This window comes from Eulemur rufifrons, chromosome 15 (assembly GCF_041146395.1).
Source record: "Eulemur rufifrons isolate Redbay chromosome 15, OSU_ERuf_1, whole genome shotgun sequence".
In the NCBI taxonomy this organism is placed as follows: domain Eukaryota; kingdom Metazoa; phylum Chordata; class Mammalia; order Primates; family Lemuridae; genus Eulemur; species Eulemur rufifrons.
Window position 1 is genome coordinate 72,136,690 of NC_090997.1, and position 26,622 is coordinate 72,163,311.

Here is a 26,622-nt window from a genome sequence, read left to right on the forward strand (position 1 = left end):
AAACTCAGATATACTGTGATGGACTTCTGACCTACAAAACTGTGAGTTAATGAATGAGTGCTGTTTTAATCTGCTAAATTTATAGGAATTCGTTACGCAGCAATAGAAAGAAAATACATAGACACCCTGGTGAATATAATATAAGCTAAGGCTATTAATTTTGACATTTACAATGGCAAACGATTTGAAAGAACCTAAGTCTACCAATAAGAGACTGGATAAACTCCAGCGCATCTACACAATGGAGTGCTATGCACTTTTGGACAAAAGGATAAGAAAGAGCTCTATATACTGCTATGGAGTAATCTCTAAGACAGGTAATTAAGAGAAAAATTCTAAGAGCAGGGAAGTGTATATAGCATGCTATCCTTGCTTAAGAAATATGGAGAGAAAGAAAATATATATTTTTTTAAGGACAGTAGAAAAATAAACCAAAAACCAATTTGTTACTTACAGAGAAGTGTTGTACGACAGATCTTATTGCAATGATGTAAAATGTTCTCTATCTGTGCTGTCCAACATGGTAGCTGCTAGCAATATATGGCTAGTGAGTACATGAACTTGAAATGTAACTATTACTTGAAATAAATTTCTAATTGTATTTAATTTTAATTTAAATTTACATAGCCACATGTGGTTATGGCTAACATACTGAAGATCAAAATCATCAAGAGGAAGGACGAGGGGAGGATTAATACGGAAGCACATTCTGTAAATGTGCTTAGTTATATATTGGAATCAAATAATTGTTTCCCATAATTAAAAAAGACAAAATTAAAAACAAGAAATAAAGTAAAGCAAAAAAACAACCCCTCTAAATTTAAAACAGTCTGAAACAAACCTATCTACAAATTTAGTAACATAACCAGGCAGAGTAGAGATTTACTTACATCAAGTGATTTTAAAACACAGTATTTTGACTATAAATCCCCTGTGGCATATATTCTAAGGACAAAAATAACTGAAAAGAAATGTCAATATGCACTCATTGATCTTATTTTAAAGCTATTACATATACATTACACAAAAAAGCAAATAAACAATTTTGCTCATATTATGAAAATCTTAGGAAACAAGCTTTTCAGTGAAAGAAAAAAGAAATATAAGTAGAGAAGCAAGTAAGAAGAAATGATATAAATTCAGGATTAATTTTTCTCTTAACAATAAAAGAAAGTATTTGTTCCCCTTGGCAGTCCACTGAAAGGCCTAGAAATAGTGAACATCCCTAGTTTCTAAGTTGCAGTTTTTAAATAATACTTCCTACTAAAAGTAACAAAGACTCTGAAGATGGCAGATTCCAAGCCTGGGCTAGCAAATGTACAGGATTCTGCAACATCTTATATGAGAAAACAAGAAAGCAAAATATCAAACACTAATGTGTACATATCGAAAGGACTCAGCCAAAGAAGGATATCTTGATCATCAAAAGCAATAATAAGTGCACCAGATTAAACACATATGTATATAAAAAACAGAAGTTCCTAACAATAATAACAATTATAACAAAATTTCCCTATTGGAGATTACTGGAGCACCAATTGATTTACTCCAAAAATTTATAAATAAAGAGGAAATATTTATTCTCCCTTTCCTGAAAGGACTGTATTTAAGGGTTACCCTTATTAAATTTCTTATGGAAGAATTCCAGTTAAACACAAAAAGAACGACAGAATTAGCTTCACTATTTCATACCTGCTAATGAAACAATGAATCAATGCAACACAAGACAAATGAGCCAGTTTCTCCAATAAATCAATGCCATGGAAACAAAAAGAGGGGGAGAATAAAAAAGACTTAAAAGACATCATGACTGAATGTAACATGTGAATCTTGTTTGGATCATAACTTGACCAACTGTAAAAAAGGTATCTTTGAGACAACAACAGAAGCTTCTGTAGATATTATATATTAGATAATATTAAGATATTATAGCTAATAGTTTAGATATAATAATACCACCATGGTTTATGGTGGCAATTCAAACCAAAGCAAAACCAAAGAAGTCTTTGTCAGTTATAGGTGCATTCTAAATTATTTAGAGGCAAGTCCACATTATGCCTGAAATATGCTTTATAATTCAGAAAAAAAAAATAGGAGTAAAAGGCAGGAAACTGTAAAGGAGTGGGAGAACAAAGGGAAGAAAACTGACAGAATGTCCATAAAAGCTTAAGTTTAGTTATGGGCATATGAGAGCTCATTATGCTATCTTTTAATGTAAGTTTAAAGATGTCCACCATAGAAAGTAAAGAACATGTATGTACATACGCACACTCAAATACACAGACACACATACACACACACAGTGATTCCTCAGCATGACTTCCTAAGGTTCCTGCCATGGGACTCTCATCAAAGAAAATAGAAACTTTCTAAATTAGATATTCTTGAGTAAAGCATAAGAAGGACCCAACTTATTAAGATTCCATTCATTAAGAGTCTAACCTATAAGAAATAATAAAGCAGTGAGGTTACTAAGAATCTACTATGCTCCTAGTAGAAAAATGTAGCTTGCTAAAATTTAGAGACAAGACAAAACAGAGATCTTCTTCTCACAGATCCTACAACCTATTAGGAGAGGCAAATAAATGTATAAATAATTATGAAATAATGTGACATATGCTTTATTCATGGAAAAGGTACCATAACAGTACATTAAAAGGAACACATGAACTAGAAAGGTAGCCAAGGGGAAAGGGCAGAGAAGACTTCAAAGGAAGTGTGAAGCCTGAAATAATTCCTGAAGGATGAGGAGGTGCTATCTAGCCAAAAAGCAAGGTTATCTCTCTGGACTGCATGGAATGAAAGTAGCTTTTCCAAAGACCCTGCAGGTTAAGAGTCGAAGGTATGAAAAGAGTGGGCTTTGAGAAGCAAGGAGAAACTCTGTGCCATGAGGAATAAGGACTAAACCTTGTGGGAAAGGAAAATCAACAAAGATTTTAAACAACGAAATGACTGCATCTGGTTTTCATTTTTTAAAGGACCAATTTTGAATTGTGTGAAAATAAATTATAGGTTGAGATTGGGGGAAAAAGGAGCAGTTAGGATCTCACTGACGTAATTTAGACAAGAAATAAGGATCTGAGCTAAGATGGTCTTAATAGGAATGAAATAAAAGAAACAAGATCAAGGTATTAGGGAGAGAAAATCTGTAAGATGGTCATTTATCGCATATATACAGAGAAGAGTCAACAGATTTCTAGCTTATTCAATTGTGTTAATTATGGTATCATACACTGAGATAGGAAAAGAAGAAATGGAATTGATTTAGGAAAAATAAAACATTACATTCAGTTGTAGACATGGTAAAACTAAGATGCCTATGAATTTTCCAGATGCTCAGCATGTGGTATGAATACGAGAATAGAACTGGAAGTCAAGTAATATAGGTCAAAGAATTGTCAGGGTGTGACTGAAGCCATAGAATTGAATAAGATCATTCTGGGGGACATAGAACAGAGGAAGAGAAGTCCATGAAGACAACTGTGTAGGAGAAACCAGAGTAACTGGAAGAGAACTAGGACTATTAATAAGTAATGCAATAGCCATTAGAGAATAGAATGACAAGGAAGAGTAGATCAACTGTGTCATATGGGGCAAAGTGGTAAATTAAGTTAAAGGAGGGGGCAGTTTCCATTGGATTAGGAAATCACATACCTTTAGGGTTTTGGTAGAACAATTTCAGTTAGGTAAGATACCAGATTACACTGGCTTCCACAGTTGATAGAAGACAAAAAAGTAGAGACTTCTAGTATATGCAGTTTTTTCAGAAAGAAAGCAAACTATAGAGTGGTAGCTAAAAGAAGACATAGCTCAAGAGAGTAGTTTGTCTTAACAGGAAAGTCTATACACATTTAAATGATGATGGGAAACAGTGATTCTCCTACAGAGTTGAAATATAATGCCCTTGGGAAGAGTGGAGCAATAAAACGGTTTGCAGTTAAGTGTTTTAAAACTAAATAGGAAAAAAATAATTCTTCCATGTAGATATACAAGAAAACTTAAGAAAACAATCATTCAAACCATCATTCTAGATTAAATAATAAAACTCATTAGTATTTATTTCCCATAAAACATTTCAATAAAGCCAATATTAGAAATAATTATTTTTAATAACCATTCACCGAACATCTATTACATGCTAGATACTAAGGACATCTAAGGTATTCTACTTTCTCTAAGGTACCCACAGGTTAGTGGGAAAGACAGACACATAAAACTATAGGCATACCTCATTTTATTGTGTTGCTTTACTCTCATTCACAGATAATGCATTTTTGGCAAAATGAAGGGGTGCAGCAACTCTACTATGTCCAGCAAGGCTACTGATGTCATTTTTCCAGCAGCATGTGCTCATTTTGTGTCTCTATGTGGCATTTTGGTAATTCTTGCAGCATTTCGAACTTTTTATTATTATTCTATCTTTTATGATGATCTGCAATGAGTGATCTTTGAAGTTACTATTGTAATTGTTTTGGGGTGCCATGAATTGTGGCCATACACGACAGAGAACTTAATGGATAAATGTTATTTGTATTCTGACTGCTCCAACCGGCCATTCTCCTCTCTCTCTTCCTCTTCTCAGTTCTCCCTATGCCCTGAGACACAACAGTGTTAAAATTAGGCCAAATAATAATCCTACAATGGCCTTTAAATGTTTCAGTAAAAGGAAGAATCACATACTTCTCATTTTTAATCAAAAGCTAGAAGTGATTAAGCTTAGTGAGGAAGGTGTAACAAAGCTAAGACAGGTCAAAAACTAGGCCTCTTCCACCAAACAGCCAAGTTGTGAATGCAAAGGAAAAATGCATGAAGGAAATTAAAAGTGTTGCTCCGGTGAATACATGAATGATAAATGAAACAGCCTTATTGTTGACATGGAGAAAGTTTGAGTGGTCTGGATAGAAAATCAAACCAGCCACAACATTCTCTCAAGCCAAAGCCTAATCCAGAGAAAGCCCTAACTCTCTTCAATTCTGTCAAGGATGAGAGAAGTGAAGAAGCTATAGAAGAAAAGTTTGAAGCTAGCAGTGATTGATTCATGAGATTTGATAAAAGAAGACAGCTCTATAACATAAAAGTGCAAGGTGATGCAGCAAATTCTGATGTAGATAGAAGTTGCAGCAAGTTATCCAGAAGATCTAGCTAAGAAAAGGATGAAGTTGGCTACGCTAAAGAACAGATTTCCAATGCAGACAAACAGCCTTACACTGGAAGAAGATGCCATCTAGGACTTTCATAGCTAGAGAGAAGTCAATGTCCAGCTTCAAAGGATAGGGTGATTCTTTTGTTAAGGGCTAATCTAGTTGGTGACTTTAAGTTGAAGCCATTATCTCATTTACCATTCCAAAAATCCTAGAGCCCTGAAGAAATATGATGAATCTACTCTGCCTGTTCTCTATAAATGGAAAAACAAAGACTGGATGACAGCACATCTGTTTACAGTATGCTTTATCGACTATTTTAAGCACACTGTTAAGACCTACTGCTCAGAAAAAAAGACTTCTTTCAAAATATTGCTACTGCTCATTAACAATGCACCTGGGCACTCAAGAGCTCTGATGGAGAGGTACAAGGAGATTGTTATTTTCATGACTGCTAATGCAACATCCATTCTGTAGCCCATAAATTGAGTAATTTTGACTTTCAAGTTTTATTATTTAAGAAATACATTTCATAAGGCACTAACTGCCATAAATACTGACTCTTCTGATGGATCTGGGCAAAGTAAATTGAAAACCTTGTGGAAAGGATTCAACATTCTAGATGCCATTAAGAATATCCATGATTCCTGGAAGGCAGTCAAATTATCAACATTAACAGGAGTTTGGAAGAAGTTGATTCCAACATTCATGGATGACTTAAAGGAGGTTCAAGATTTCAGAGGAAGAAGTAACTACAGATGTGATAGAAAGCAAAAGAACTAGAATTAGAAGTGGATCCTGAAGGTGTGACTGAATTCCTGTGATCTCGTGATCAAATTTTAACAAATAAGTAGTTGCTTCTAATAGATAAACAAAGAAAGCAGTTTCTTGAGGTGCAATCTACTCCTGGTAAAAATATAGTGAACACTGTTGAAATGACAACAATGTTGAAATGACAACAAAAAATTTAGTATATTCCATAAACTTAGTCGATAAAGCCACAGTAGGGTTTCAGAGGATTGACTCCAATTCTGACAGAACTTCTAGTGTAGGTAAAATGGTATCAAAAAGCCTTGCATGCTACAGAGAAATCTTTTGTGAAAGGAAAAGTCAATCAATGCAGTGAACTTCATTGTTGTATTATTTTTAGAAATTGCCATAGCCACTCCAACCTTCAGCAACCACCTCCTTGATCAGTCAGCAGCCATCAACATTGAAACAAGACCCTACATCAGCAAAAAGATTATGACTTGCTGAAGTCTCTGATCATCGTTAGCATTTTTTAGCAATATTTTGTAAATTAAGCTACATACATAGGGTATTTTTAGATATAATGTTATTGCACATTCAATAGACAACAGTATAAACATAAATTTTATATGCACTGGGAAACCAAAAAATTTGTGACTTGCTTTATTGTGATATTCACTTTATTGCAGTAAGTCTGGAACCAAACCCACAAAAACTCCAGTGTATATCTGTACTTAACAAATGCCAAAAACAAGTAAGCACAAGAGACAATTGAAAAACTTCAAGGAAAAGAAGATAAAAAAATCTAAGTTAATGTTAAATAATAGAGGCACTTATCTTTATTCTCACTTCATATGCTATCAATAATTTCTAAAAGTAGACAAAGTTTTTAAAAATTCAAGTATTCCTTGGATATAATTTATTCCTAATTATCCCAGTCAATAAAAGAGCAGCACTAGTATGACTAATAACATAATGAATCATCTAAAAATAATTCATACATATACTTAAATTTATGCAAAGTTCTTTCCTAGTTTAGGAAAGTTAGCTTTATGTGCTGATAGGTGTTGGGACTATTAGGTAACCTGGGTCAAAGACTCCATTCGCAGATAATTTAAAATTGATAATCCATGGATAAAATTTAAAAATCATTTTTTTAATGCCACAAAATAATGTTTCTTTTCCTTTTTTCAGTCAAACTGCATTTTTACTACCAACTTCAAATAGTACTATTTATAAAAGAGAATGATTGAAAGAAAATGACTTACAATGACACATGTTGGGACTTCACGAAGAGAATATTCTGCTTTATTAGGAAGATCTTGATTGCCCACCAGCTCATAAACAACAGGATAGGATAACAAGTTCACCAGTGCTAGAAAAGACTAAATGGAGAGAAAAATAGTCATTTAAATGGTTCATTTTTTTCAACCACATCCATGGAAAAATTATTAGTGTAAAGTTTTATATCTGTATGACTGTGAGGGCTACTTTAATTTTTTAAATAAGCCTAATTATAATTAATTCTCATAAATATGAAATACCTACATATGTGGTAAGTATAAAACAGCTAACATGAACACCAGTAATCTACAAGCTGACAATGCATGGCATAACAACTGTTATAAAACATAATACATGAGGTTTGGAAAATGTTATGTATCTCTTGCAAACTTTGAATCTGACAAAAAAATTCCATAATTCAACTTTTTCATTCTTTTCACTGTTATATCTGATATGTAAGAGAATACAAGAGAATAATAGGGACTTTGCAGCAAGATATTAAATTCTATATATTCTTGCCCTCAGGCCACAAGGCTATCTTTTAACTACATTCACTGAAATCCAACTAACCTAAATATTATGGTTAATTTTAAAAACCATGGATTTTCCTATCAAAACCAGCTCATTTTCAGGTACAATCTCACTAAGTTACTTTCTCCACAAAATTTTTAAGCTCCCTGCTCTCATTTCCTCTTATTAAAAGCAACTACAATATTTTTCTCAAGCACGTTTCATTCTTTGACTCCCCAGCTCAAATACATTCAGTGGCTGTCCATCACCAAACATCAAATCTAAACTCCTAAGCTGGACTTTCAAGGCATTTTACTAATTGACACTTTTCTTCTCTTCACAATCTCAAAAGCCTCATTTCCCATTATTCCTCACATGAATTCTCCACTTTGGTCAGTCAAATCTGCCTGTGGTCTCCTTTAATTGACTGCCACCTATACATACTTCCTTATCCTACTAACATTCTCCTCCCACTTACTCATTATCTCACTTTCTAAGCTTTCAAAAGTTTGCTGCAACATCTCTTCTAAAGACTTTCCAACTAACTCCATGCATATCTACAAAGCCCTATATTCTGTCAATATTTCTATCTTTTGTTTGTATTATAGTAATTGTGCTTTCTTGTAATTACTGTGTCATTTTCTAAAATTTTTCACTAGACACAGAAAATTTGAGAGTCAAATTGATAATTTTCACTAGAGTCAGAAAATTGAAAACTTAGAAAATTAACAAGAACATTAAGTTCAATCTCTCACTTAACAGATGAAAAAACTTGAGGTCAAGTGAAATGGCTTGGCCAATGACACACATTCAGAAAGTTGGTTGCAGAAATAATCTGTATTTTCTTATTTCCATGCATAGGTCACTCATTACAAATCACAGTATAATCTTCAGACACTATTTAACACTGTCACCCTTATTCTACAGTCTTTGCTTGAGGACCCAGAAAAATTAAGTTCATTTCATATTTCTTCTCTTATATCAAATGTAGTGTTATTCAACAAATAACAGTGCCTATATAGTGAATAAATTTAATACATAGTGGTTTTCAACAAACGTTTCCAGTTAAAAATGAACTCACATTAAGTTTTTTAAAAGTATCCATATTTTCTCCCTAATATAATATTCTATAAAATGAAGATGAATTTCTAACCAATTTACAAAGAAAATAATCCATGATTTAAGGCTAACATGCTTGAATAGCAATGAAGAAATCATAAAGGATAGCTAAATAAATGTAATAAATTAGTTGCCATTTATTAAATGCCTACTAAAAGAACACTATGCAAGAAATATGCACTATGGAGAAGAAAAAAAGTAATTAACAAGAAAGGTATGTTTGAAGAATGTGTCCATTAATTCTATACATATAAATTGCAGGGAAAGCACAGGGTATCTACATGGTTCACAGCCACCTAGGAAACCACTGTATAAACTAATTCACTAATCACCATGTATTGACTAGAAAGATCATTAATAAAACAGATTTCATTATCTCTTTATTCTTAATCCAATTTAGTTCATCCTGAGACTGCAGATAAGCCAAAAAAACACAAGCTAAAAAATTCTTTATAAATTGAATATGCATTTTATAATGTTCTTAATATTAATCCAGCCATATTTAGATATTATCATAAATAATCCTCTTTTACGTTTAAAGTGTCTTTCCCATGTATTATAACCATGACAGATTACAAAAAAAGTTTAATGTGCATTTTGATAGAAAAAGACATATGATCTTTATAAATCACATATAACAATAATATATTGAGGATTTTTGTATTATTTATACATGAAGAATTCAATTGTTGTTTATAGAACCTCCCTCCACCTAAGATATAAAACAATTTTTACTACATATAATCATGGTAACATCTGATATGATACTCTAAAGAAATTAAGTAGAAGGTTAGGCCAAAACAACTAGACAACCATATTTGAACAAAAACAACCTGAACAAAATTTTAAAAAGACTTAAGAAGATTTCAGCAGCTTGTTTCTAGAACAAACAATCCATTTCTCACACACTGGGAATTTTAAAGACCATTAGCCTACTACAAAATCGTGATGTGCTAAGCATTTCTGGAACTAAAAGTATTTACAATGTAATCATTTGTTCCCACAAAAATATTATAAATTGTTGTTAATATCAGACATTAATTACCCTAAAATTCATAGTAGCACAAAACATAAATCTACTTCATCAATTTTTGAAGAGGAGAATAAGGTTTTGTGCAATAATGATAAGGAAACTAATGGAAAGTCAAATATTTGATATATTTTAAGACTAAAAAGTATATTCTTCAAGCCAAAAAATATTCTTATGAATTAAAAATCTTTCAGGTGGATGATCATCTATTCACTTATTTATTCACTCAAAATATTTTAATGCCAGCTGCTTATTAGTAATTGTGCCAGATGCTAACAATAAAAATAAGAATAAAGGAATGGTCCCTGTTCTCAAGGACTCACAGTGTAGTACTTGAAAAATACACTATTAAATAATTTAAAAGTGACCAAAATGACCTGATGGTACTGCATTATGGAAAGGAATAGGGAGTTTTAAGGAGGATGACATTATAAAGCGAAGTAGGGAGACACAAGAGATGAGGCTATAGAAGTATCAGGCCGACAGAGCAGGCAGAGATGAGCTATGTGAATGAGCTCTATCTTTATCCTCTAGCAAAAAGAAGAAACAAAGTGTTTTCAGAAAAGTAGTGGGAATTATATTTTACATTTTACATAAAATGCTCTAAAGGAGCATGGTTTTTTGAAGGTAGACAATATCGGTGGGGGATGAATAAACACGGTAGGGCTTGGAAGTTTTAAGAATAACAGAGATATGTTATATTTACTATAGCGGATGTATTTAAAACATGTCCAAGGACAGAGTAATCAGAAAGTGATTCAAAAAGGTAGTTTCAGGAGAATACAAGTCTGAAGAGGAAAGGTCAGCAAAGACAGTGTGTGTGTATAAAGTACCCTTTAAGATAGTTTGACGAAGAATGGGAGAAGGAAGACTGGATAATAATAGTATAACTGCTACCATTATATGAGAACTCACTTTTGGCTAAGTACTATACTACCAATATTTATTCACATTACCTATTTTAATTCTCAATATGTATAATTGTAAGAAAATTATTATTCTGAGGGACAGTTGGCATCTGAAGGCAAGTCTGACTAACTCTAAAGCCTCTGCTACAATGTAAACCACCAGAAGACACTAGAGTAGCACTTAGATGTAGGCACTAGAGTGGCACTTAGATTTAGGGAGAGGATCTTTTGTTTGGCGGCAGGCGAGGGATTGTGTTTGTTTTTGGATGAATCAAGCCAACTTCAGAAAGTTTTATATCTTTCTTTCCAATCTGTATGTCTTCTATTTCTTTCTTGTCTTATCACACTAAGACCTAATGCAATATTAAGTAAAAGTGGTAAGAGTGAACTAAATTTAGGTTCAATATCTCCCCATTAAATATGATACAAGATGTATGTTTTTCAAAGATAGCATTTATCAGATTAAGGATTAAATCTGCTGGGCAATTTTTATCACAAATGGGTATGACATTTTGTAAAATGCTATTTCCACATTTATGGAAATTATCTTAAGAGTTTTCTCTTTATTCTGTTAATATAGTAAACTGTATTTTTATTTTGGAATGTTTAGTCAAGTCTGCATTCCTAGGATAAATCCCATTTGATCATAACAAATGGTTCTTTTATATATTGCTGGATTCAGTTTGATAATACAATATTTTATTAAATATATTTGGTCTATACTCACCAGGATATAGATCTGTAATTTTCTCCTCTTTTTTTGATAATGTTTTTGTGTCATTTCTGTATCCGTGTTATGCTGGCCTCAAAAGTTAGGAAGTGTTTCCTCTACCTGTTTTTCTTAAAAAGCTTGTGTAAAACTGGTGTTCTTTCTCCTATAAATGTTTCACAGAATCCATGAGTGAAACCATTTGGTTTTCTTTGTATGAGAAGGTTCTTCATAACAAATTCAGTTTCTATAACAGATAAATAGCTATTCAGTTTTTTTTTTTAATTGGGTCAGTTTCAGTTTTGAAGTATATTTTTAAATTTTCCAATTTTATCTTAGTTGTTGAACTGATGGCCTAAAGCAAATCATAATATTCATTTATCCTTTAATATTTGTGGGATCGTCAGTCATACCCCTCCTTTCATTCTTGATATTGGTAATTTTGGCTCTCTTATTTTCTTGGTCAATCCAGAGAAGGGTTTATCAATTTTAATAATCGTTTCAAAGAATCAAGTTTTGGCTTTGTTACTTTTCTCTAGTTTGTTCTGTCTTATTGATTTCTGCTCTAATCTTTATAATTTTCTTTCTTGCATTTGCTTTGGGTATGATTTGCTCTTCTTTTTCTAGTCTCTTTGAAACCTTGAGACATTAATTAATTTTATATCTTTCTTATTTTCTAATATAAAAATTAAAAGTTTAAAATATCCCTCTTAGCAATACTTCAGCTATATCCACACATTTTGATATTTGATATTTTCATTTTTATCCAGTTTGAAATATGTTCTAATTTCCCTTGTGATTTCTTCTCTGAGCTACATGTTATTAACATTAAGAAGTGTGTTGTTTAATTTCTAGATATTTTTCTAGTTTCTAGCTATTGATTTTTAATTAATTTCATTGCAGTTATAGAACATACTTTGCATTACACCAATCATCTTAAGTTTATTTAGACTTGCACTTCATCTAACACACTCTTATCTTTGTGTGCATGTCAGGTATCTTTGAAAAGAATGGGTATTCTGCAGTCACTGAGTAAAATATACTGTAAATATTAATTAGATCAAGTGATTAATAGTGTCATTCATATAATGTAACTCTTTACACATAATCTGTCGATCAACTGCTAAAAAAGATGTTAAAATCTTCAACTCTAGGGGGGCGGGGTGGGAAAAAAAAATCTTCAACTCTAATTGTAGATTTGTCTGTTTCTTCCTTAAATTCTATTTTAATGCTTCAAATATTTTGAATCTCTGTTATTAGGATCATATTATTATGTCTTCTTAGTATATTGACTATATTATCATTATGAAATGTTTCTTTTACTCTAATATTTCTTTATATCTGACACTAAATATGGCCATGCCAGTCTCCTAATACACATTGTTTCTCTGTATATCTTTTTCCATTCATTTATGTTCAATTTATCTGTATCTTTAAAATGAATTTCTAAGGACAGCACATAATTGGGTATTCTTTTTTTATTCACTCTGAAAATCTCTTTTAATCAGAGTATTTAGTCTCTTTGCATTTAGTGCAATTATTGATATGGATACATTTTAGAGCGACCATTTTCGTATTTATTTTCTTTTTTCTTTATTTTCTTATTTTTCTTATTTTTCTTTTCTCCCCCCCCATTTTCTGTTCTTTTGCTCTTCACTCGGCACATTATTTTTTTTTAGAATTTTTAAAATTTGTTTATTAGCTATACCTCTTTACACTATTTTCAGTGCTTTCCTAAGGAAGTACTATCCAATAGAACTTTATGTGATGATAGAAATATTATATAATTTGAACTATACAATATGGTAGTTATTAGCTAAAGTGGTATTGAGGACTTAAGATATGACTAATGTAATTGAGGAACTGAATTTTTAATTTTAATTAATATGAATTTACATAGCCACATAGGGCTACTGTCTACCATACTGAACAGCATACTGTAGAGAGAGAAAGAAGATAGAAGAGGTGGAACTGGAATGGAAGTAAATTTTTTAATATACCTTATTATATTGAAACTACATAACTGTTTTCCACAATTTAAAGGACAAAATAAAATTAGATCCCAAAGGTAAAAAGAATCCTTAGGGAATAATATTTAGAGATTACAAGGTGGGCACTAGGACTGTTTACTACTGAGTTGTCATTGTTTCTGGATCTCTCGGTACACAGATTAGGAGAATACACAGTATTTTTTAAAGAAAAAAAACTAATTTTCAGTTTATACTGACATTTCTAATGCAAAGTCAAAGAAGTTGAATAAAATCCCTGTAACCTTAAATTTGATTAGAAATATTTCCTAGGGATTAAGCAATATTGTGGCACCTTATATAAAATTTAAGAACCTTGTAACCAGATAGACTCATATACCATGATACAATTACCCTGTCTTTTATGCCAGCAGTCCCCAACCTTTTTGGCACGAGGGACCGTTTTCATGGAAGAAAATTTTTCCATGGATGGTTGGGGGAGGGACAGCTTTGGAATGATTCAAGCAAATTACATTTATTATGCATTTTATTTCTATTATTATTGCATTGCAATATATAATTAAATAATTATACAATTCACCATAGGTTGGGGATCCCTGCTTTATGCTATAACATCTTTAAGTACAATAGAAACCCCACTATGTCACAATTTTGCTTTAAGTATTTATATATATTTAAAATAAGTTAAAAGGAAAAATAATAGGCTTTCATACTCATTTTACCTATTTGCAATTCCCTCTTTCCACCCCGAAAATCCAAATACCCATCCAGTATTACTATCTTTCAATAGGAAGAACTTCTTTAGCATTATTTGAAATGCAGGTCTGCTGACAAATAATTTCCTAGCCTTTGTTTATTTTTAAATTTCTTTCCTTAATTATTGAAGCATACTTTTTCTATATGTAGAATTCCAGGTAACTGCTTCTTTTTGTTTTTCCTTTCAGCACATTAAAGATGTTCTATTGCCTCCTGGCCTCCACTGTTTCTAACAAGACACTAGCAAACTTTTCTGCTAATCCCCTACATGTAATGTATGATTTTTCTAAGGCTTCTTGAAAGATTTTCTCTTTATCCTCGTTTTTTTAAGTTTGTCTATAATGAGCTTTAGTGTGTAATTTCTTTTTATTCTCTTTTCATAATCCTCCTTGAGACTCACTACATTTTTTTTTTAATTTCATCTTATTATGGGGGATACAGAATTTCAGGTTACATACGTTGCCCATGTACCGCCTGTCCCCCCAAGTCAAAGCTCCAGGCGTGTCCGTTCTCCAGACAGCGTCTGGGGAACGGTCACTACATTTCTTACCTTTAAATTTGTATCTTTCAATAAATTTGGTGATTTTTAGCAATTATGTAGTCAAATACTTTTCTGCTCCATTCTCTCTTACGTATTTCTGGTAAACCAATTAGATACATGTTAAACCTTTTGATATGGTCTCATAAATCACTGAAACTTTTTTTTTCATTTTCTGTTCCTTAGAATGTATAATTTTTACTGACCTGGCCCAAGTTCACTGATTTTGTCTTCTATCATGTTCAAATATTCTGTTAAGCCCATCTAGAGGTTTTTATTTCATATACTATTTTTAATTCTAGAATTTCTATCTGGTTCTTTTATATAGTTTCTATTTCTTTACTGTGATTTCTAATTGGTTCATTCATTATATTTCCTTTATTTTCTATTTATAATAACCACTTTAAAAATCTTCATTTCCTAATCTCTATTAGTTGCCTCTTTCTTGAATATGAGTCACATTTCCCTTTTTCTTCATATGTCTAGTAATTTTAAATTGTATTTTATACATTGTGAAGATATGCTGTAGAGACTGTAGATTCTATTATATTACCCCAGAAAGTATAGATTTTTAATTTAGTAGTTATACTGGCTGAACATAAACTCTAAACTCTGACACCAGTGATGGGCAGCATCTCATATCTCTGTGAAGTTCACATACATAGTTGAACGTTAGCCACATATTTGAGCAAAATATATACAGAGTTCAGAGTGACCTCCTGTGACTCTTTTCCAGGGCCCCTAGCTTCCCATTATCTAGCTGCTGTGTAACTCTAAACTTAGCATTCTGGTTTTCAAGCTTTTTCAATTGTGGATTTCTATCTATGGAGCACCAACTGGAGCTTGCCATTAAGCAACAATCTGTTAAATCCAGAATCTCTCAAGCAATACCATTCTCTTCATCCATACATTAACCCTCCCCACCCCATTTTCTGTCTATTCTTGGTCATTCCAATGCTTTTAACTACTTGATTTTTAAGTTATTTTTCCAGAGTTTGCAAGTGTTTTCTGCAAGAATGAACTAGTCCACCATTATAGAAAGAGAAACTTCTGAAATGTTAGAGATTTTTGGTTTTGTTTTTTAAAATAATTTTATGACAACTTTTGAATGAAAATTGTCCAGGTTACCATAAAGTCAAAGTTAGGAATCATCACTTCGTTTTAGTGAAATTTAGAGAATATGTTAAATATATAAAGGCCATTGCATTATAATAGAACATAGTACAGGTACTTCAAAAAAATCTGTCACATTACTCTAAATGACAGCATCTTCTCTCTGCCCATACTTCCTTTAAATAATCCTATTTTCTATTAGATTCAAGCTCAAGGGCAAAAAGCTTCTTTGACTTTTATTTTGGTTGGTTGGTTTTGTTTCAGTGATTTGTCCATTTTTTCATACTATGCCTGGTGCATTACTACTCTTTATTAAAGGAGGAAAACTAATAAGAATTGTAAAGGAAAAGCATCCTTGCAAAATATTATTCCCAAGGAAGACTGGTATTTCTATTGTTCACTAAATTCATTTTGAAAAAAAAAAATAGTTTGGAAATGAAAAAAGAGGGGAAAGACTTACATAAGAAAGTCTGCTGGTTGTAACTGAATATAGATAAAGTATGGATGAAATCATTTCTGTGAGATACATTTTCAAATCTGTATATTATTATATAGATAAATCAATTCTTACCTTTTGACAGCTTCGATCAATAGGATCCACTGGAGTAGATCTGGGATGGGTTACCCTAACATCATCTCTTCCATATTCCAGGTTGGACCATAATTCAGTTATAAGTGCATTAATAAATCCTGAGAAAAATTATTTTACATATTTACAGCATAATATTTCTTTGGATTATGAAAGAAAGATATGATTATTGCTCTGACAAAATTGGTCTACTCTGACAGAAGACACAAACTTGCATCTTATATAAGAAATAATCTCTACTCTTGGTAGAAATGATAATTGCTATTGTTAATATACTTTTATGATACCTCATTAACATAAGATTCTGTAATGACCAAGTTCTGAGAGACTACTTCCCTGGAAGACTGCTGATTTTTGAGTCTCAGTTTTTATCCTTGCACCCATAACTTCTGAGCACATTTTTATGAAAAATAATAAGGCTTAACTTTGCTCTGCAAATGACCCAACAGTGTAAGGCAGCCTGAAAGGTTGTGTGTTTAAGGGGTGATAGAAAAAGAGAAGGAAATATCAGGAGGCAGGGCAGGCATCCAAATAGTTATATTGCAATAAGGGAACATACTTCCACTATTACTTTCTTTGTAATCTCATATGCTTAGAAAAATTCTGCATGTCACACTTTTGCCTCAACACAGTCTATAAATTTTCATGAGTCAGATCTACATAACTAAATGAAAATGAGTATTAAACTGATTAAATTCTTCTATGAAAAATTGTAAAAACATAACATCTAATCATTAAATAAGTTCATAACAACAATATTAGAGCAGAAAGGGTCCTCTGTATAACAGAAAAAAAATATGCACTCTAAAATCAAGAATATCTGAGTTCTAATTCCAAATCTACCAGTTTATTAATTGTATATCATTACAAAAATCCCTTGGCTTCTTGGAGCCCCAGTTCCCCCATTTGAAAATTGAAATAATAATGCTACATTCCACAGCTTCCATCAACTATAAAAAGATGATACATGTAACTTCCTAATATAGTACCTAACACATCGTAGGAGCTGAAGCAGCAGAAGTCGTCCTTCTTTTAACCTATGAAAAACTGCATTTCACCCTCTTATAAAAAGTTTGATACTATGAGGGTCAAAAGCTTAATGACTTGACTAAGGATAGATCCAAAATTAAATCTAGTCTCTAAATGCTTCAATTAATGTGCCCTGAATACTATTCTACATGGATTTTATTCTAAGAGGAAGAGTAAAATACGTGGTTCAGTTTGGAACAATTTTTGCCAAGAAACATGTTTTATAATACAAGTAGTCCAAATTAGTTCAGCCAAAATATAAATTTAAAATACACTATAGGAAAATATTTTCATTTCAGGAGAGAATCAATAGTGATTACCAATGTTATTATTCAACTCTAAGCTTTGAAAAATATTATCAAAGCAGTTTTATTAGGGATCATATCCTGTTCAGAGTTCAGATAACCTTAACATATGACACATTAAATTTCTAGTGTTTTAATTTCTCAAAAATCCAACTGATAGTAAAGAATACATACTGACTGTAAACTTCAAAGATAATATGAAAGCTAAGTGGTGAGACAAATGCTTTCAAGAAGGAAAGAGGAAGAAAAAGAATAAGGAAATTATATATGTGTGTGTGTGTGTGATAACTATCATGAGTGTAAATTCTGATGCGTATATAAGCCACTGAAACTGAGCATTAGGTAATCTTATAAGATGTGACTGTACTAAGAGGATGATATCCTTCTGATTTATAAGATGACGAGGATTCTTAAACCATCAAGTATGTTTCAGTTTAGTTCATTATGTGCCACTGCTCTGAGGAAACAGAACAAGGATGTATGTATTTCACAGAAAAATAAAATATCCCATGGAATTTCATGGAAGAAGACAAAAAGGAAACCCTGTAACTTTCTTTTACATAAGGTCTAACATGGTAAATATAACTTTAGAGTAAGTATCTTTATAGGTGATCACGCCAATTAAATTTTCTGTTGGCTTCCTCATTTCATTTAAAATAATTATCATACTAATTAAAAGAAAAAACTTACCTGAATTTTGTAGTGCTATGGCTCCTGCTGCTGTTGATGCTACTTGTGTAAACAAAACTCCATAGCCAAACTTTTTATGCCTGCTGATCTAACAACATAAATAAGGTACAGCAATGAGAAGCAAGAAAACAGGGCATGCTAATATTTTATACTTTATGTGTAGAGTTACTGGGTTTTTTTTTCTTTGAGACTGGCATGCTAGATATTCCTTCAAGATGATAAGAACAGCAAAACCAAACCCAGCAAAACATTTTTAAAAGCATACCTAAGATCCTAAAAAAGCCCAAAAGTCTATGGATATTTATTATTACAGAAAAAAAATTGAATACAACTTAGTGGCCTCTAACAGTTTAAAGGCTAAATTATATTGTCAATTTTATTTAACAGTAGAATAACAGAACTCCTCTAAAAATGCTTATTTTAAAATGCGAGATCAGCTTTCACTGACATACACATTTAGATTCAATGGGTTTCCCCACCCCCCACCAATGGAAGTTCCACCAAGTTTCAGTATATAAAGATGTTTGATATCATATTTATAAGACACCTGGATGATTAACTGATTTTTTTTAATTCCTTCTGGTTGTTTGCATTCTTTAAATATAGCCACAGACACCAATGGCAACTCTGTAGTGTTTTCCTTAAACAAAAAAATCAAGTTAAATATTACAATGCTATATGGCTTTTTAATTGAGTTTTAATAACTTCACGCACAGAAAACAGAATAATGTTCTTAACGGCTTTTACAACAAAAATTCCTTTTGCCTGTGGCAGATGGTAATTCATACCTGTAATTTTTTTGCATATTGGCTGAACATAAATGTCACACATTCATTGATGCAACCTGTTCTTTGAAGAAGTAGTAATCCTTTGGGGGTGGCAGCAAAATTTAGTAAATCATCTAACAAATTCTCTTCCCAAGCCACACTGAAACAGGTAAAAGAAAGGTAGAACTTTCTTTAGTATACTTAAAACTGAAAAGAATTTCTCAGCTTAATACTGCTGATAATTAAATCTATAGAGTACATACTGGTTGCAAATTACTCAAGAAATGTTTAAAAATAATAGGCCGGGCGCGGTGGCTCACGCCTGTAATCCTAGCACTCTGGGAGGCCGAGGTGGGCGGATCGTTTGAGCTCAGGAGTTCGAGACCAGCCTGAGCAAGAGCGAGACCCCATCTCTACTAAAAATAGAAAGAAATTATATGGACAGCTAAAAATATATATAGAAAAAATTAGCCGGGCATGGTGGCGCATGCCTGTAGTCCCAGCTACTCGGGAGGCTGAGACAGGAGGATCGCTTGAGCTCAGGAGTTTGAGGTTGCTGTGAGCTAGGCTGACGCCACGGCACTCACTCTAGCCTGGGCAACAGAGTGAGACTCTGTCTCAAAAAAAAAAAAAAAAAAAAAAAAAGTTTAAAAATAAGATAAAAGTCATGGTTTCTTTGTTAGTGAATTATTTTATTCTTACATATTCTATACCAATAATTTTCCTTCACTGAATGAATCAAATATTAACTTCATATGTCAGCATTTTTATTATACCTAGGTTCTCTCATCCATGCCTTAATTTCATTCTATTTTCCCATTATAATTCTGCTACACCTGGATTCCCCATGCCTCAACTCTCCATTATTTCCATATTCCTTTTCCTTATAAAGTATCTGTCTTCTGACTTTCAAAAGCAAATGATACATATCGTATCTTTTTTATTTCCACAGGCCAATTTATTTTACTTTTGGGGAATATTTTTTCTCAGAACACTTCTATAAGGAAAGCCAACAACTTTCTCCAGGAAAACAAACAAACAAAAAAACCAAAACAGGACTTCCAAGAGACGAGAATGGAAGGAATACTTGAAAAACGTTGTATTCTATAAATATATACAATTATTATTTTTCAATGAAAAACTTTAAAATACTGAGAATTTTCTACAACTGAGGATATAGATTAAAAGATCATTCAAAGTACCATGCAAGAGAAACTTAAATCACACAGAAAGAGCAAACACCAAAAAAAAGAAAAAAAAAGATGTGACCCAAAAAAGAAATACAAGTATACTAACAATAGATTTATCATTTACCATCTATTCCAGATGGCAATGGAGTAATAGCTTCAGATATTGATGAGAAATAATTGTCGACCTAAACATTTATACCCAGATAAACTACCATTTAAGAGGGACAATGTGTGTTTGGAGAGGATAGTATCTGCATAGCCTAGAGGGAGAACAGATACTTTAAGACATAAAAAGATAAGAGCATTTTACTACCCTCAAATCTTAAAGAATAATTAAAGGATACCTGATTGGCAACTTAAAAGTATACTTCATAAAGTACAAAAAAAAAAAAAAAAAAAAAGCCCATCAGAAAGAACAGGCCACAAGTTTCAATAAATAGATTTAAAAAAGTAAATATCAGCAAATTTAATATTTGATAGTATAAAGAAATAGTGAGTATAACTATAACAAGACTGAGAATTATGGAATGTTTAGAGAGGATCAGTGACTAGTCAAAGTATGCTGAAACCCATGTTGCATTTAAAAACGTGACACAAATACCTAATTACTTTGTACTTCCTTTTAAAAAAGATAAAGTATATACATTGACATCTTAGGGATAACCACTTTAAAAAAAGTACAGCTTACAAATTCAAAACCAGTAAAGAGAAAAAAAATAGGAATTAAGAAAACTTTATCAATCTAAGATAAATGAATAAAGGAGAAGAAAAGTAAATAAATACAAAATACAAAATAAGAGAAAATAAGTCCCAAACATCACAAAAATGAAAAAAACCTAAACTCGTCTAATATAAAAGATAGACTCAGAGATTAGATAAAAATACAAAATCTTTACTTTCTACTCAAAATAGTAGAAAGTAAAAGGATTGGAAGAGAACTATGTGTAACAGATAGTACTGATTGGCTGACCCAACTCCCATCAACAACCCTTTTTTCACCAATCCCATCCAGCCAGAGGTGGCCATATGACAAATCCAGTAAGATGTTCACAAAAAATCTAATAAGAGATTCCTTTCCAAAATAAAGGCATCATGAAAAGAAAGCATATGGCTCTATCACTTTCCTCTCAGGAAGCAGCTGCCAAGCAAGTCAAGGATGGTTAGCCATTGTGCAACCTTGAGGACAAAAAGCACAGATAAATGATGAAAAAACAAGACGAAAGGAGACAGTGTCTCAAACAACATCAATGCATCCTGCCTCGATTGTAACCTCAAGACTTCTTGTATTAAGAAAAAGTTTTACTGAATTATCTGCAACCAAACACATTCTTAACATACTATTCAACTAGTAAAGCAAAATGGGTTTGGCAATATTTATCATAAAATATAAAATTTCAAGCAAGGTAAAGCAGTAACAAAATTCACAAGAGACACTATACAATAAAAGAAAAAGTTACCAAGAAATAACAGTGAACTTTTCATTCCTAACAGCACAGAATGTTTATATGTAAAAAAAAAAAAAAAAAACAGAATTACAAAGAGAATTGGAAAAATCCACTTTTAAAGTTAGAGATTATATATAAAACAGACAAAATATTGGTAGAGATATTACAATTTTTAATAAAAAAATTATACACACACACAAAATATAAGCTTCAAATGAAGAATATATATTTTTTTCAAGCAAACATATTTTTTTCAACTGACCTTGTAGTAGTAGGTCACAAAGTAAAATCAACCTAAAAGAATACATATCATGCCACCCATGTTCTACAGAAAGAATATATGATTATAAGGCAACAGTAAAATAAAATAGTAAAACCAACTGTTTGAAAAATAAAAATGCATTCCAAATATTTCATGAATTAAAGAGTAAAAATAGAAATTTCCAAAAATATTTAGAACAGCTTAATAATGGAAATGCTACATATCAAAATGTCCTAATTAGTATGGCTGATGTAGATTGCTTTTGTCAGTAACCATTCTCAATCTGTTTTCACTTATTTTCCTTTACTATAAATGTGAAGGAAGGAGAGAAAAAGGGAGGGAGGAGGGAAACATTAACGAGACCAAAACCTAGCCTGCATAAACTAATGCAATAAATTGGTCACGGTGGGAGAAAAGTGCCAAAAAATACTAAGAATCAAAAAGGGGAAATAATTACAGCTGGAGAACAAGATTTTTTTAAAACACATAAAAATACTTTGAACAGATTTACAACAAAAGTGTAAATATACCAATAAGCCTAATTTTATTTTACAGAAAATACACTCTAAAGTGACTCAAGCAGAAAAAGAAAGTTTGAATGAGTCATTAGCCATTAATGAAAATGAATCAATAAAATAAGTCTACCTAGCACTCTGGAAGGCCGAGGAAGGTGGATCCTTTCAGCTCAGGAGTTCAAGACCAGCCTGAGCAAGAGCAAGACCCCATCTCTACTAAAAATAGAAAGAAATTAGCTGGACAACTAAAAATATATAGAAAAAAAAATAGCCGGGCATGGTGGCGCATGCCTGTAGTCCCAGCTACTCAGGAGACTGAGGCAGGATTGCTTAAGCCCAGGAGTTTGAGGTTTGCTGTGAGCTAGGCTGACGACATGGCACTCTAGCCTGGGCAACAGAGTGAGACTCTGTCTCAAAAAAAAAAAAAAAAAAAAAAAGGCTAGGCCAGGCACAATGGGACGTCTATAATTCTTACACTTTGGGAGGCCTAGGCAGAAGGAATGCTGGAATGCTTGAGGTCAGGAGCTCAAAACCAGCCTGAGCAAGAGTGAGACCCCCATTTCTACAAAAAATAGAAAAATTAACCAGGCGTGGTGGCACATGCCTGTAGTCCCAGCTACTTGGGAGGCTGAGGCAGGAGGATCTCTTGAGCCCAGGTGTTTGAGGTCGCAGTGAGCTATGATGATGTCACTGCACTCTAGTCCGGGCAAAAGAGAAAAACACAACAAAAACAAATCAAACCAAAAAAAGTCTACACTTTCAAAAAAGAAAACAAAAACAAAAAGAAGTCTACATGACTCCTTCGAAATAAAAGAAAACACAGGCAAAGAACTCACAAGTTATATCACTATATGATATGAAAGAGTATACATAATTCTGGAAAATAAAAGAGTTGACATGTTTTAACATATCTTTTCTGCTACTATCTGTTTAATTCTCCTTCACATTATAGCAAAGATACTCTGATTTTTTTTAAAAGGGAAGGAAAATCCAAGCCATTGAACTCCATTTATTGCCCTATTCCTTTGGGGGAGAGGCAATGGCAAGAATCACATTTCTTTGGTAGCTTATAAGAACACCATTCCCTGAGTGGCCAGGTATTACAGTGGGTTAAATACTCTCGTGGAAATTAAGTTTATAGTGCTTACTTTCTTTGAGATCATAGGCTGAGTTTGACCCCCCTGTCTTACTTTACCCTTCAGTTGTACCAGAGGCCCCTTGATAATTTGGTTGGGTTAGGCTTGACATCTTCTGTTTTGCTCTGTGATTACATTCTTCTCTATGGTCACCCTACTGATGGTCTCACATAGCTTGCAGTCACAGATATCAACCAAACCAGCATTGTAGAAATTTTATTTGGGGTTTTGAATCTAGATGTAAAGGACATCAATCCCCTACAATAGCTACACAACAGCTTCTATCTTTCCTGTAGCTTTGTAAGCACCTATAAATAGAAGGACAAAAGAGGAACTTCCAAAATAAATTATCTGAAAATATAAAATCAAAATAGCTAACATCAGTTTGTCAGAGGTACAAAAATATTCATTAATTAATTCTAGCAGATCACTCAATTTTACCTTTATCATATCAATCTTAATCTCACTTGAGTGCTGCTTAGAAACTAGGCTCTTGGGTTAAGAGAAATCTCATTCATTAATTCATTCATTCATGCATTTAGCAAACAGTTGTCAGGTGTCCACTATGTGCTGGCGTGAAGCTAGTCTAGTTAACTGTTCCAGATCATTTTACATCCAAGTCTTACCAAACAGTCAAGAAACAAATAATGCTTATCTCATACCAATTATTTCAATTAAAGCAAAAAAACCAAAACATACTCAATTCTTTCTACAAGGTAATTTTAATTTTGGTGGCAAAAATGAAAATCAATAGTTTTATTCTATCAAAAACTTTATTAAACCTTCTGTTTTTCTAAGACATTAATATCAGATGTTGGGGAATCTCCTTTACCCTAGCATTAAGTTTCCATGTGGAGCACATTCCCCAGTTAACACTGTTTGCCTGTCTCCATCTAATCACCTACTCTTCCCTCACCATGGAAGAAGAATCCAGGAAGATTTGCAGAATGTCCTAAGCATGCTTGACTAAGTAATGCTTCTCCTTCAGTTCACTGTCTTTTTATGATCCAGCTACCTATAGGGAGCACACCTTCTCCTCTGATATACCATGTAGTCATGTTAGATGGTGGTAAATTATGCCTCTGAGAGAAGCCTATGGCTGTACATTGCTAATTGTGACTGGATTAAATCTAATTCTTGAGATCAATATTAGGAAGACTATGTTATTCGGTGCTTTGATTTGTTTGGCCTTTTGTCTGTTAACTGGTCCAGGAGAGAATGAGCGGGATATAAATTTATCAGTTCTCTCAAGCTAAAAATAATACTGACAGTAAAATGTTAAATACATTAATCACAATCTCTCACTTCTAGCCTATAGATCACACTATTTCTTCCACATATAATAACATTCCACCCCTTTTTTACACAATATCCATGTATTCCTTGTAACTAAGTTTGACAATAACTTCTGGGAAGGACTCCCACACAAGTTGTCTCCTAATGCACTCTCTATAAACTATATCATATAAATTTAGCATACTATATTGTCAAGGTGTATTTACTTATTTGTATTCTATACTATACAATATGCTCTCCATGGTCTATGAGTATCCTTACTCAGCAGAGCACTTGGTACAATAAATAACTGAATAAATGAGTGGAAAATAAATGGATGAATAAAAATGAAAAAGGACAATAACAAATAAACTATAATGGAGGATTGCAAAGAAAAAAAATCTAAAAATTACTTCAAAATAAATTGCAGAAATATTTTTTCTCACCTCTTCACTGCAAAAAAATAGCAGGTGATTTAAGTGATAACTATACTAGGAAAAAAATTATAGTAAACCTTTAGAGAATTAATTAACTATTTGTTGAACTATTATCCTGTTAAGGAAATGCAGTAGGCTTTTTAATTGTTTTTTAGTTAAACTATACCTAACTAGAAAATAAGAAAATTCAACTTCAACATTTCTTTAGCAAATAATCTTAAAGTTCTCCCTAATTGTTATCTTTCTAGACTATACCAACATTCAAATATACAATGGGAAGAGAATCCAGGACCATATGATACCAGATCTTAGTTTAAAATATTAATATATATATTTTTCCCCATTAATCTGACTCCATATCCTATTGATATTTGTAAAGAAACATGGAGACATCTAAATTAATATTTGATATTGATACTGATTTAAATAACTTTCAATGCCAAAACCTAATTATTAATAAAATGTACTCTCACTACACTTTGAAAAAATTGTATTTTAAATACAAATGGACTTCACTGACACTTGAAGACATCTTATTTCTACTGAACTCTCCAGTTAACTTTCCAATTTTAGTACTTGATAATTGTTCAAATTTTCTGGAAACACTACAATAGGTCAGGTTTCTTAATTCAAAATGTAAATACAGGATGAAGCAGGTATAATAAATATTGCTAAATTTTTTTAAAGGTTACAAGTACCATATGATCTCTAAAGTTCTTCCAGACTATAATTTTCCTTCAATCTGTATGTATTCATTTACCTTCTTGTGAAACATTTTTGCTGTATTATTCTATTACATTTCAATGGTTCTTAAATTATTTCAGCAAATATAATAAATAGATGACTAATCAATTGTACTTACATGTTTTGAGATTCCTGGCTTGCTGAAGAAACAGAATCAGAACCCTCTACTGGGGTAGGAATTCTTTCTGATAGCAAACTTGTCTAAAAAATAACAAGTTATTTACATTATTCTTTTTCTTACTGATAGCACTACTCATAAGATCTCTTATAGTGCATTTTTTATTCTTAATGTAATTAAAATCAAAATTATCTCCAAAATTTAAATTATTTGGTTATTAATATCGTATAAAGAATTTCATAAATAAAGCATATAAAACAGATGAAAAAGACTT

The 26,622-nt window shown here is 32.2% G+C and overlaps 1 protein-coding gene across 2 annotated transcripts in view; it reads right to left on the reverse strand.

The window, feature by feature from the left end:
* The window catches only part of TBC1D32 (TBC1 domain family member 32), a 183,862-nt gene that overhangs the window by 101,217 nt on the left and 56,023 nt on the right, over nt 1-26,622 (reverse strand). For both annotated transcript variants that reach the window (XM_069488273.1, XM_069488271.1), the window contains exons 17-21: nt 26,349-26,431; nt 19,248-19,386; nt 18,460-18,547; nt 16,418-16,536; nt 7,160-7,276 (exon numbers count right to left, since the gene is read on the reverse strand). In XM_069488273.1, coding sequence (XP_069344374.1) covers nt 7,160-7,276; nt 16,418-16,536; nt 18,460-18,547; nt 19,248-19,386; nt 26,349-26,431 — 546 coding nt within the window. The remainder of the gene's footprint in view (nt 1-7,159; nt 7,277-16,417; nt 16,537-18,459; nt 18,548-19,247; nt 19,387-26,348; nt 26,432-26,622) is intronic.